Genomic DNA, 13,674 nt, shown 5'->3' with positions numbered 1-13,674 from the left:
AACACCTAATTCGGCATTGTTTCCAATAGCTAACACAGCAAGCTGCATGTAAACGCTACCAAGCAGGACATGCAGGCTGTAGTTATTGTTTACATTGATTCTCTAGCATTCAGAGCTATTTTACATAGCAGTTCCATTTAGTTATTATGGCCTACCAACTATGGGCCACAAAAATATCCAATCCTTTGGAAAAGCCATCTAAAATCAAACCTATATATTCAGCAATATAAGGTAGCAACAAACTATTTCCTGCTAGACTGTCACCAAGATTTTAAATATCTTGTACTATTCTATTTCAATATATTTACAGAATTTATTTTTAAAAATCAACAAAAAGCGAGGAGGGAAAGGACAAGAAATTTCTCCCTAACATTCTAAGTTTCTATTTGAAAGGTACAGTCATGCCCCGCTTAACGATTACCTCATAAAACGAATCCGCTTCACAACGATTTTTTGCAATCGCAAAATGATGTTTTAATGGAGTTTTTTCGCTTTGTGACAATCGAACCGATTCTTCACATTACGACGATCAAAACAGCTGATTTTCAGGTTTTCAAAATGGCTGCTGGCTGCTCAAAATGGCTCCCCGCTGTTTTTAGGAGGCATTTTTCGCTTAAGAGACACCCAAAAATGGCCGCCATATGGAGGATCTTCACTGGACAAGCAGGTATTCAGCCCATTGGAACGCATTGAATGGTTTTCAATGCATTTCAATTGGCTTTTTTATTTCGCCTGACGATGTTTTTGCTCTACAGCGATTTCGCTGGAATGAATTAACATTGTCAAGCGAGGCACTACTGTATTTGTTTGGGCTGTGTTACAATAGCGAGCTGTCAAGGACTGCTACTTAATTCCTATGGAAGCAATAAGGGTGCACTTAGTTTTTCACACATGGTTTCTCCATCCTGGCTTTATTTTTTTGTAAAATAAACAATGACACGGTTTAATATTTCATATTAACTTCTCATCTGAGGTTGTTGTTTAGTCATTAAGTCATGGCCAACTCTTCGTGATCCCATGGACCAGAGCATGCCACACACTCCTGTCCTCCACTGCCTCCCAGAGTACGGTCAAATTCATGTTGCTAGCTTTGATGACACTGCCCAACCATCTCATCCTCTGTCATCCCCTTCTCCTCCTGGCCTTCACATTTTCCCAACATCAGGGTCTTTTCCAGGAAGTCATCTCTTCTCATGAGATGGCCAAAATATTGCAGCCTCAGCTTCAGTATCTGTCGTTCCAGTGAGCACTCAGGGTTGATTTCCTTCAGAACGGATAGGTTTGATCTCTTTGCAGTCCAGGGGACTCTCAAGAGTCTACCCCAGCACCACAATTCAAAAGCATCAATTCTTTGGCGGTCAGCCTTCTTTATGGTCCAGCTCTCACTGCCATACATCTCTACCAGAAAAACCATAGCTTTGACTATGCGGATCTTGTCAGCAAAGTGAGGTCTCTACTTTTTAAGATGTTGTCTAGGTTTGTCATCGCTTTCCTCCCAAGAAGCAGACGTCTTTTAATTTCGTGGCTGCTGACACCATCTGCAGTGATTATGGAGCCCAAGAAAGTAAAATTTGTCACTGTCTTCATATCTTCCCCTTTTATTTGCCAGGAGGTGATGGGACCAGTGGCCATGATCTCAGTTTTTTTGATGTTGAGCTTCAGACCATTTTTGCGCTCTCCTCTTTCACCCTCATTAAGAGGTTCTTTAATTCCTCCCCACTTTCTGCCATCAGAGTGTTATCATCTGCATATCGGAGGATGTTGACATATCATCCGGCAATCTTGATTCCGGCTTGGAATTCATCCAGTCCAGCCTTTCGCATGATGTATTCTGCATACAAGTTAAATAAGCAGGGAGACAACATACAGCCTTGGTTGTTGTGGGTTTTTCGGGCTCTTTGGCCGTGTTCTGAAGGTTGTTCTTCCTGACATATCACCAGTCTCTTTGGCCGGCATCTTCAGAGGACTGGAGCAGGAACTCGGTCTATGCTCTGTTGCTGTTTGTTGGATAGTTGAGTATTTATAGCTGTGGGAACAGCTTTTGTCCTTTTCAGGAGATAGGGTGATGATGGTGATCAGTGTGGATGTATTTGTTGTGATAAGAGGGAGAGATTATCTGTCACTGTGATTGATGGGTGTCTTTAGCTGGTCTTATTTGTGCAATGATCCCTGGTCCTTGTGGCTGGGTAGAGTTTGTTGACTTTGACTGTATTTTCCAGTGCTGGGAGCCAGACCTTATTAAGTTTTAGACTTTCCTCTTTTTAGTTAAAGCTCTGCTGGTATTTATGGATTTCAATGGCTTCCCTGTGCAGTCTAACATAACACTTGCTGGTGTTGTCCAGTACTTCAGTTTTTTGAAATAGAATTTCATGTCCAGCTTGTTTTAGGGCATGTTCAGCTACTGCTGATTTTTCCATTTGTTTTAGTCTGCAGTGTCTCTCATGTTCTTTGATTCTGGTGTGAATGCTGCATTTTGTGGTTCCAATATATACCTATCCACGACTGCAAGGTATCTGATATACCCCTGCGGTGGTGGTGAGGCCCCTTTTGTCCTTTGCTGACCATAACATTTGTTGTTTTTTTATATATATTTTATTTCAACTACAAACACATATCTAAAATGCAGTACAGACACCCCAAACCCTCCCCCCCTTTGCGGACAGGGATTCAGACCTCATTACATTCCAGCTTTACCAATCTCCAGAGAGCATTGAAAAAAAGATAAAAGAAAAACTAAAAAAGACAAAGCCCATCAATCATTTTGCCCTATCTTCAAGTCTGACCCTGGGCCCAAGCATGTATTAAGATCCAACTTTGTTTTGCATAGTCTCTTGGTTGATCTCGTAGCGCTTCTGATAGTGAATCCAGTTCTATAATGTCCAACAGCTTCTTCAGGAGCTCCTCCATTGTAGGTACGTCCTCACTTTTCCATTTTTGGGCCCAGAGTGACCTAGCTGCTATCAATATATACATCAAATAATATTTATTTTTCTTGTCAGTAATTTCTGGCATGATGTTGAATAATGCTATTTCAGGTTTAAAATTTAATTTCTTTTGAATAATTCCTTTTATCATTTCCCACAACTGTAACCAATAAACCCTGGCTTTTTCACATGACCACCACATATGATAATAAGTTCCCACTTTTTTTTACATTTCCAACAGATATTACTGCTACCTTCTGACATTTTTGCCAGTTTTATAGGAGTATAATGCCATCTATAAAACATTTTGTATTTTTGTGGTGGGTCTGAATACTGTTTGTAGGTTGTCTTTTTTCAAAAGTTTCCCCATGTATACAGCCTTGTTGTACTCCTTTCCCAATTTTGAACCAATTAGTTGTCCCATATCCAGTTCTAACTGTTGCTTTCTGTCCCACATATAGATTTCTCAGGAGATAGATAAGGTGGTCAGGCACTCCCATTTCTTTAAGAACTTGCCATAGTTTGCTGTGGTTCACACAGTCAAAGGCTTTTGAGTAGTCAATGAAGCAGAAGTAGATGCTTTTCTGGAATTCTCTTTCTCCATAATCCAGTGCATGTTAGCAATTTGGTCTCTAGTTCCTTTGCCCCTTCGAAATCCAGGTTGTACTTCTGGGGGTTCTCGGTTCACATACTGCTGAAGCCTACCTTGTAGGATTTTGAGCATAACCTTGCTAGCATGTAAAATCAGTGCAATTGTACGGTAGTTGAAGCATTCTTTGGCACTGCCCTTCTTTGGGATTGGGATGTAGACTGATCTTTTCCAACCCTCTGGCCACTGCTGAGTTTTCCAAACTTGCTAGCATAGTGAGTGTAGCACCTTAACAGCGTCATAGTTTAGGATTTTAAATAATTCCACTGGAATGCCATCACCTCCACTGGACCTCTTGTTAGCCATGCTTTCTAAGGCCCACTTGACTTCACTCTCCACGATGTCTGGCTCAAGGTCAGCAACCACAGTATTTGGGTTGTTCAGGACATCCAGATCTTTCTGGTATAATTCCTCTGTGTATTCTTGCCACCTCTTCTTGATGTCTTCTGCTTCTGTAAGGTCCCTACCATTTTGTCCTTTATCATGTCCATCTTTGCACGAAATTTTCTTTCAACATTTTCAATTTTCTCTGTTTTTCCCCTTTCTATTATTTTCCTCTATATCTTTGCACTCTTCATTTAAGAAGGCCCACTTGTCTCTCCTTTCTATTCTTTGGAAGTCAGCATTCAATTTTCTGTATCGTTCCCAATCTCCCTTGCATTTTGTTTTCCTTCTCTTCTCTACTATTTGTAAGGCCTTGTTGGACAGCCACTTTGCTTAATTGCATTTCCTTTTCTTTGGGATGGTTTTTGTTGCTGCCTCCTGTACAATGTTACGAGCCACCATCCATAGTTCTTCAGGGACTCTATCCATCAAATCTAGTTCCTTAAATCTGTTATTCACTTCCACTGTGTATTCATAAGGGATTTGGTTTAGATTATACCTGACTAGCCCAGTGGTTTTTCCTACTTTCTTACATTTAAGCTTGAATTTTGCTATAAGAAGCTGATGATCAAAGCCACAATCAGCTCCAGGTCTTGTTTTTTCTGAGTGTATAGAGCTTCTCCATCTTTGGCTGCAGAGAACACAATCTGATTTCAGTATTGCCCATCTGGTGATGTCCATGTGTAGAGTTGTTGGAAAAGAGTGTGATGACCAGCTTGTTCTCTTGGCAAAACTCTATTAGTCTTTGCCCTGCATCATTCTGAACTCCAAGGCCAAACTTACCTGTTGTTCCTTTTCTCTTGACTCCCTATTTTAGCATTCCAGTCCCCTATAATGAGAAGGACATCTTTCTTTGGTCTCAGTTCTAGAAGGTGTTGTAAGTCTTCACAGAATTGGTCAATTTCAGCCTCTTCAGCATCGGTGGTTGGTGCATAAACTTGGCTTACTGTGATGTTGAAAGGTCTGCCTTGGATTCATATTGAAATCATTCTATCATTATTTAGATATTGTATCCCAGTACAGCTTTTCCCACTCTTTTGTTGACTATGAGGGCTATTCCATTTCTTCTACAGGATTCTTGCCCACAAGAAGAGCCTCATGGCGCAGTGGTTAAAACGCTGTACTGCAGCTAAAACTGTGCTCACGACCTGGGGTTCAAATCCCAGGTAGCCGGCTCAAGGTTGACTCAACCTTCCATCCTTCCGAGGTCGGTAAAATGAGTACCCAGCTTGCTGGGGGGGCAATGTGTAGCCTGTATAATTAAAAATTGTAAACCGCCCGAAGAGTGCTTGTAGCGCTATGGGGCGGTATATAAGTCCAATAAATAAATAAATAAATAAAATAAACAATAGTAGATATGATACCTGCTAAGGACCAGATGATTTTTCTATGTCCTAATCCATAAAACTATAGAATTCAAAGAGGATGTACTTTCTTTTTCACATGACTGCAGTTTCCAAATCAAGTCAAGCAACAGTTCCACTCTATTATGCTTTGGCCAGAATTCACCTGGCAATTCTGTTTAGTTTTTGGTAATATAAATAAGAAAGATATTGACAAGCTGGAACATGTGGAGAAATATCCAGGATGATAAAACTAAGCCCTAGTTGGGCTTCTGTGAGTTAGACATATTTAAGCTGAAAAAGAGAAGGCTGAGAGTTGACATGACAACTGACTTTAAATATCTGAAGAGTTGTCACATGGAACAGCAGTCTTGCTTTCTGCAGCTCCAAAGGATAGGAGATGAAGCAATGGATTCAATTTACAAGAAGATTTCCACCAAACATTAGGAAGAACTTCCTGGCAGTAAGAGCTGTTCAACAGTAGAATGTTCTCCCTTCGAAGATAGTGAGATTCTCCTTCATAGGAGTTTACCGATTTGCAACAATTAATGGCTGAAAGCTATGCCAATGGACTTATGCCAGCAGAAATATGCAACAGGATTTCAGCCTATGATTTTACAATCTTTGGTACCTGCATACATTGCATATACGTGTAAAAACAGTAATTTTGAACGAAAAGATTACTTGAGTTTTAGGTAAGGGCAAATGCAACCTCTATAGCCAAATGTGCCCAAACTGCCCCGATACCTTTGGCACACCTATACCCTCCAAGCATTTAACTCAAAGTCTCGTGCCTTCCAGGAGAGCAATTTTACCATATTTTGAAAGCTTTCCCGTATCCTTTATCTCACTCTCCAAGTTTACATTTATTTTTTTCATGTTTGGCCAGTAGAGGGCAAATTTTTTTTCAATTAAAAAACTCCAATTTTTCTAAGAAAACCTGGGAGTTGGGGTCACTAAAGCATGATCCCAAGGTCCAAGAATGAGTGTGTGCAGCCTCTGAGGAACCTGAAAAATCAAGGTTTCCGATCACATAGAGAGGCTGCACATATACCAGATAGTCTTTTCTTCAGATTGTCCTTCTTCATGCACAGACAGCAACAGGCAGCTAACAGGGCTAAAACCCTCTCCCTGATAATGCCTTAAAAGTAAACTTTTTAAAAGCCTGAATAGGGCTTTAACAAATAACAGCTTGCTATGAATTTGCCACTACTTACCGTATTTTTCCATTTATAATATGACCCAAAGTATAAGGCGAACCCCGCCTTTTCTAACCCCAAATTAGAAAAAGCAGGGATCAAAGGGCTCCCTTTTTGCTAAGCCCCGTGCCTTGACAAAAGGCAAGACAAGTGGCTGTCAAAGTGACTGCCGCTTTTCCTTGCCTTTTGAGAAGGCACGGAGTTTAGCAAAAAGGGAGGGAGCCACCCCTCCCCTTCCTTTTTACTAAGCCCAATGCCTTCACAAAAGGCAGTAGTAAAGAGCTGCCTTCTGTGAATAAAAAAAAACTCATTTTTGTCTCAAATTATTTAAGGAAAAAGTGTTGTTTTATACATGGAAAAATACAGTACGTTCCTAAAATCTTTTACCACTGTTGCACTACATGTCAATCACATTTATTCCTAAAAAGGGCAGCCTGACTAGAGTAATACATGTTCTGGTATCCGCCAAATGGAATTACTACAAAGTGTTATATATAGGGTTGCTCTAAGATGACTTGGAAGCTGAAAATAAGTACATAACTTTTATTAGTTTAGTTATGTCTCTCCTTATTATACGAATTCTTTTAAAAAAAAATACAATGACTGCCTATTCATTTCCAAGCTCATTTCAAAGTGCTGGGCTCAATAGCTTCTCCAGTCCATTTCTTAAGACTTTTAGAAGCCACCTTTTCATTATATCTGCCTGTAATCTTATTGAATTACAGTCTCCCTGTTTTCTAAATGATGTTATTATAATGGCTATACTCCACCCTCCAGTCTGTTGAGTGTGGGTGCTCTAAAAATATTATAAACAAACAGTTGAAGACAAACATAAAACATTCAACCTCTAAAGGAAAAAAAGTGCTATTTGACTAATCGGAAACATACTGTAAATTCACAAATACATTTAAATCAATTATAATCCTTAATCAGCCATAAAACCTATTAATCCAAATACAGTGGTGCCCCGCATTACGATGACCCCGCTTGACGACTTTTTTGCAATTGCTATAACAATCACAAAAGGATGGTTCCAATGGGGCTTTTTCGCTGCACAACCACCCGTGCCCGCTTTAGAACACTTTGGAGGCTTTTCCTGCACCGTCAGGAAAAGCTTCCAAAATGCTCTAAAGCAGGCGCGGGTGGTTTCGGGGCACCCCCGTCAGGACTCTGATGGTGCAGGGGAAGCCATCAGAACCCTGCCGGGGGTGCCCTGAAACAACGAGCCCTGGCTTTGGGGGTCCCCCGGGGCTTACCTTTCACCATGGGAGGACTCATGCGGGTCCTTGAGCGCAGCGATTGTAGAGGTTTGTCCGAAACCATTTTAAAAGTTCCCGCCTCTTCCTCCAGCCTTCAGCAAGCCTCGGAAGGGAAAAGAGATAAAAAGAGCATTTTCCCCTTCCGAGGCTTGCCGAAGGCTGGAGGAAGAGGTGGGAACTTTAAAAATGGTTTCAGACAAACCTCTGCAAATGCCGATCGCTGCGCAGAGGGACCCTTGTGAGTCCTCCCATGGTGCAAGGTAAGCCCCGGGGGACCCCCAAAGGCGGGGCACATGGTTTCGGGGCACCCCCACCAGGGTTCTCATGGCTTCCCCTGCACCATCAGAGCCCTGGCGGGTGTGCCCTGAAACCACCCGCGGCCGCTTTAGAGTACTTTGGAGGCTTTTCCTGACAGTACAGGAAAAGCCTCCGAAGTGCTCTAAAGTGGGCGCGAGTGGTTTCAGGGCACCCCCACCAGGCTTCTGATGGCTTCCCGTGCACCATCAGAGCCCTGGCGGGGGTGCCTCGAAACCACCCGTGCCTGCTTTAGAGCACTTCGGAGGCTTTTCCTGCACCATCAGAGAAAAGCCGGCGATCGTGGCAAAGGGACCCCCGCCAGTCCTCCCATGGTGCTTCCCCAGCTCCCTACCCCTTAAGTGCCTTAAAAAAAATTTCCCCCTAGGAACGCATTAATTAATTTTCAATGCATTCCTATGAGAAATGTGGTTTTGCAAGACGATGTTTTCGCAAGACAGCGATTTCCATGGAACGGATTAACATCGTCTTGCGAGGCACCACTGTATTGAATTAAAGAAATAATCATAAGAACCTTTTCATTTTTCTGAACATTATATTCAGCACTTGAAAAGCACAAATACTTTACCCATTTACTGTGCAGTAATATAAAACTGCATGTCTCAGATGTAAAAATGAAGAACAAACAGGAAGGATTCTAGGGGTTCTCAGTAATGAAGGAACAGCAAAGACAGCTGCACAGACCATAGCGTTCTTTAGCATCAAAAGCACCTGTGTAGAGAAAGAAGAAGAATTTGCAAATACTTTGCATATAATTTGCATGTTTTGTACTGACAGTCTCAACATCCAGACCTGTACAGTTCTAAACTAGACAAATCAACTGTTTTGCATATGATGAGCTGTTAACCTTCTCACAAAAATTCTGTTGTTGGCTTGATGAGCCCAGTAAAATATAGCCCTTTGTAGATAGCTGCTGACATAGACACCTTCAATGATACACTCGCATCATAAACATATACCATATTTTTTGCACCATAAGACACACTTTTCCCCCACAAAACAGGGGGGTGGAGAGTCTATGCGTCTTATGGAGCGAAGAAAACAGATTGTATTTTCCTGTTTTCTTCTCCTAAAAAATTGGTGCGTCTTATGGAAAGGTGCGTCTTATGGAGCGAAAAATACGGTATATCTCTCAGTCACTGTCTGTTTCCATCAAACTCTTGTAACAAGGAGACTATATTCTTTGCATTTCTATCTGTGGCTGTGCCAAGTTCCAAAATGCTCACTTAGCCCAATAGGGTGTTTGAATATAGCAAAAGATACTTCTGAAGATCTGGTGCAAAAGATCAGAGGAAAAGGGAAAATACAGGCAAATAACTAATACTAATAATGAAACCTGAAGAAAATGGCAAATCCTGCTGAAACCACCACACAACCATCATTGCATGCTGAGAACCACTGCTCCAAGTCATCATGTCTGAGACACTTTATTTTTATTTATTTATGTATTTATTTATTTGATTTATACCCTGCCTATCTGGACTACTCGTTTATATCACCACTGCACCTAATGATGCAATTACCTTGTTCATAAAACTAAAGATCTGTTTCATTTTTTCCTTCAAAACCTACAAATTACCTTCCAGACTCTCATTTGTGTCAGAAGCATCGCAATATAGTTAATAAATACAGTAAGACTCTCTTATTTGTGGGAACAGTATCTGCTGATTCACTTATCCATGGTCTGAAAACATTAAAAATATTAAAAGAAAAATCCTAGAAATATATATTTCTAAAGATGACATTACAAGAACTGGCCACTAGAGAGCCAGAGACCACAGTATGATGTTTAGTGTTCATTATAATCCTCATTTTCCAGCATCTGTGTGTGCGTGTGTGTGTGCGTGTGTGTTTCGAACTAATCCCCATGGATATAGGGTTCCTATTGTATATCAGATAATTTCCCCTATAATGGGGCAACATTAAGGGCACTCAGGAAAGCTAACATCTAATCTTCTATGGCATACTTTGAGAGGCACAGAGTACACTGACATAGGTGTGAAGTTGGCTGCTTTTTCTCCACAATCACAAGGACCATGCTAGTGCAATGAGAATGATGATGATGACGACGACAACAACAACAACGACGATGATGATAATGATAATGATGATGATAATGATAGTGATAGTGATAATAATAACGACAATAATAACGACAATAATAACAATAATTACAACAGCAGCAGCAGCAGCAGCAACAACAACAACAACAAATCAAACCACTACCACATTTTCTTTGGTTCAGTTTGGTTCTGCCAACTCTACTCTGAAGCCTATTAAGTGACTTCCAAGTAACCCAGTTTTCAGTATGATCAGATTCTAGACTTTCCTAGAGTTCCATCTACTTTAAGAAGCAGGTAGTCCTTTCTTTCTACATAACGGCTCTGGCATTCTCTGAATTTTTGTATGGGCTGAGCTAGACCACACTGGGCTGGCATATTTGCCTGCAAAACAGCACAAGGTCAAGGCCATCATATGGTATAGCATGGCAGGGATCTGCTGGACCCTTGGCTTGTTGTGACTGAGCAACAACCTGGTTCCCACTACTCAGTCACTTTCATTTGTGTCAGGAGTGGTTAATCATACCATGGAGCTTCATTCTGCAGTTACTTTATAGAAGTGGATCTCAGCCTTAGGTCCCCAGATGTTCCTGGACTAAAACTCCCAGAAGCATTCACCACTAGATGTGCTGGCCAGGATTTATGGGAGTTGCAGTCCAAGAACATCTGGGGAGCATTTTGTCCAATAAGGCTTATTATCAGATAAGTATATGGATTTTTGCTGCCTCAGTCTCTTTGACTGCTAACCAGTGTGAATCTTCATGCTTTTTAAAAAGATTTTTTTAAAAATATATTTATATTATAAAGAGTTGTTTGGTAAGCATCATCTTGATCTATTTTAATTTCTAATTACAATGAAACACATAACATACAGTGACCCACAAGCTTAAACTTAACTGGTTTCCCTGACAGCAGTTAAAAAGTGAGCCTTATTTTTCCATTAATCTAAAATGTTAGGAGTTCGACTTTTGAAGAGTTCTGGTGTCTTAAATCAAACCTCTTTTGTCCTCTCTTTTACAGCTCCTTTTGCTTGCTTATCTGCTTTCTTGTTTGGTGCTCCCTTCTCACCTCTGCTATCTTCCCTCCTTTGCCTCATCCCCAATCGTCTACAGTAGCTGGCTTACTGGGCACTCCCTACGGACATGTAGTGTGTTCTTTCTTCTCTCTCTGTCTTGCTGTTGTGCCTGGTGATGAAAATGCATCAGTTTATAGCAACAGTTGCAGTGGTCATAAAAGTGAGTTTGGGGGCATTAAATGATATGGTAGTACAGTGGTGCCTCGCGAGATGAACGCCTCACAGGACGAAAAACCTGCAAGACAATTGTTTTTTGCGATCACTATGGTGCCGCGCAAGATGGCTTCTTCTATGGCCATGCTTCGAAAGACGTTTTTTTTCCTGAGACCGATGACTCACAAGACAAAAAAATTTTCATTCGTCTTGCCAAGTTCCCATAGGAATGCATGCATTCCTATGAGAAACCGCTTTTTGCAAGATAATTTTTTCGCAAGACAGCGCTTCTCGCAGAATGAATTAAATCTGTCTTGCGAGGCACCACTGTAAAAGCTGGGGGAGTGGAAAACCAGCCATTGTAAGTTATGAGAGTTATGTGTGCTTCCATCATAACATTCTACAGTGGACCCTTGACTTACAGACAGCTTGACTTACAGACTTTTTGAGTTACAGACTTCACTGGCCGCAAAATTTAGGTTTGACTTGCAGACTGAGATTTGACTTACAGACCAGAAAAAAACCCAAAATGGAACAAAAACGGCCTGTTACGGGATTAATCGGTTTTCAATGCACTGTAGGTCAATGGAGACTTGACTTACAGACTTTTTGACTTGAGAACCGCCTTCCAATATGGATTAAGTTCTCAAGTCAAGACCCCACTGTATGTCTTCCAGCCCTTTCTGACTTATGGAGGCCCTAATAGGGTTCATGAGGTCTGCAAGACATTTCAGAAATGGTTTGCCATTGCTATACTTCAGCAAGTTTTTATGGCACAGTAAAGATTTAAGTCTGGTTTCCTGAGTCCAAGGCTAATACCCTATCCACTCCTCCAAACTGGCTGATGAGAAAATAAAAATTTTTAAATGTTATTTGGTGAGCTGACAGATGTACTACCCAGTTAAACACAGAGACAACAATGAAACAGGAATTACCCAAACAGGGGAACATAGAAGAACTACTATATGGGATTATTCACAGCTTGAATTTTATCCCTCACCTAAGCAAAATCCAGTTTCTTGGCAACCACAGTATGGGTATGAAAACAGTACTTTCAGGAAATCATAGGAACACCAGGAAGAACATCTAAACTCAAAATATTCCCATCTTAAAAACAGAAATAAAAAATTACCAGTTTGCCTCGCGATGCAACGGTTATAGCATACTTTATAGTGTATATGAAATGCCAGAAGAGAGCACTCAGCATCTGATCCGCTTCATCCTTCCATGGACGACAGGTCTACTAAGTTCAGTGCCATTTAATTAACTATGCTTAGGACTGGATCATCTATATAGTATTTCAACTGACAGTTTTAAAGTACAAGCATAAACTTTGTTTTTAATATTTCACTGTTCCTATTCTCCAAGTTTACATGAATTGTATTTGCCTATTTAAATGGCCTTGTCATCCTCAGCATGTAACATTTTGAATTCATTATAATAGTTGTGATATCTGCAGGTGCTTAAACTCCTTGTGATGCTCCAAAATTGCAGATTCCCTTTTGAAATCAACATTAACTTTCCCAAATGTTTCTTCCTATTACTCTTCTGCACAACTTCTTAGAGTAATCAATTTGTTACAGCATCATTATGTACATGCATTTGGCCAATAAAATAAGTTTGATTTTATAAAATATATTTAAAGATCTCCACTGTTTTTTTTCTTTTATGTGTGCCAGAAGCTTTCAAGGCTACTTGCTTTAAATGTATTTTAAAGTGGACACATTGCTTCAAACATTGATTAAAGTATGAGGATATTATTTGCTATGCTTTCTGGGGCAAGGGGCAAATAAACAAAGTACTGTCATTAAACAGTATAGACAACAAGTTCTTCTGCCTAGGTTTTCATATACAGAAAGCTAGTTTCCACAATAAGTAACTATGGTAAAAACAAAATCCAACATTTCTTCTTTGAATCAGTGCAGAGTTAATACCACTAATAACTATGATTACAAAACTGGGAAAGGCCAAATACCTCATGGATTCAATTGCTAGCTTACCACATAAGAATGAGTATTGTGCCACCTTAAAACTAACAAATTTCCATGGATTGCACCTGAAGAAATGGGTTGCACTCCATAAAAGCTTATGCCAAATAAAACGTGTCAAGAAAGAATTAGGAAAAGGCTGTGTGGCTCAGAATTATAGAAATTTACTAAAAAGAAACTCCACATCTCAGGAGCAAGCAATTGGGGGTGGTGGTCAGAGACTAATTAGCAAATCCTTCCTTTGGAGTTTGAGATGGAAAATTTCAACCATGCTTACAAGAAAGGATGTTTGAGACTGTGCTTCCCAGCTGAATTTGTAACCTTG

The 13,674-nt window shown here is 40.5% G+C and overlaps 1 protein-coding gene across 9 annotated transcripts in view; it reads right to left on the bottom strand.

Annotated features, from left to right (window-relative positions):
- Positions 1 to 13,674, bottom strand: part of OXNAD1 (oxidoreductase NAD binding domain containing 1) — a 38,903-nt gene that overhangs the window by 23,396 nt on the left and 1,833 nt on the right. For 7 of the 9 annotated variants that reach the window (XR_013537232.1, XR_012088331.2, XR_013537233.1 and 4 more), the window contains exon 2: positions 8,642 to 8,784. The exons of 1 other annotated variant lie outside the window; for it this stretch is intronic. Coding sequence is in view for 5 of the 8 variants with exons in the window: in XM_073003355.2 (XP_072859456.2) it covers positions 8,642 to 8,784 (143 nt within the window). In the remaining 3 variants the exon portion in view is untranslated. Of the gene's footprint in view, positions 1 to 421; positions 534 to 8,641; positions 8,785 to 13,674 lie in introns of those variants that run through there. One more of the 9 variants, XM_020780160.3, reaches the window with a different exon arrangement.

This window comes from Pogona vitticeps, chromosome 6, assembly GCF_051106095.1.
Source record: "Pogona vitticeps strain Pit_001003342236 chromosome 6, PviZW2.1, whole genome shotgun sequence".
Taxonomy (NCBI): Eukaryota; Metazoa; Chordata; class Lepidosauria; order Squamata; family Agamidae; genus Pogona; species Pogona vitticeps.
Note: the sequence above shows the minus strand (reverse complement) of the source record. Positions and strands in the feature narration are given on the sequence as shown.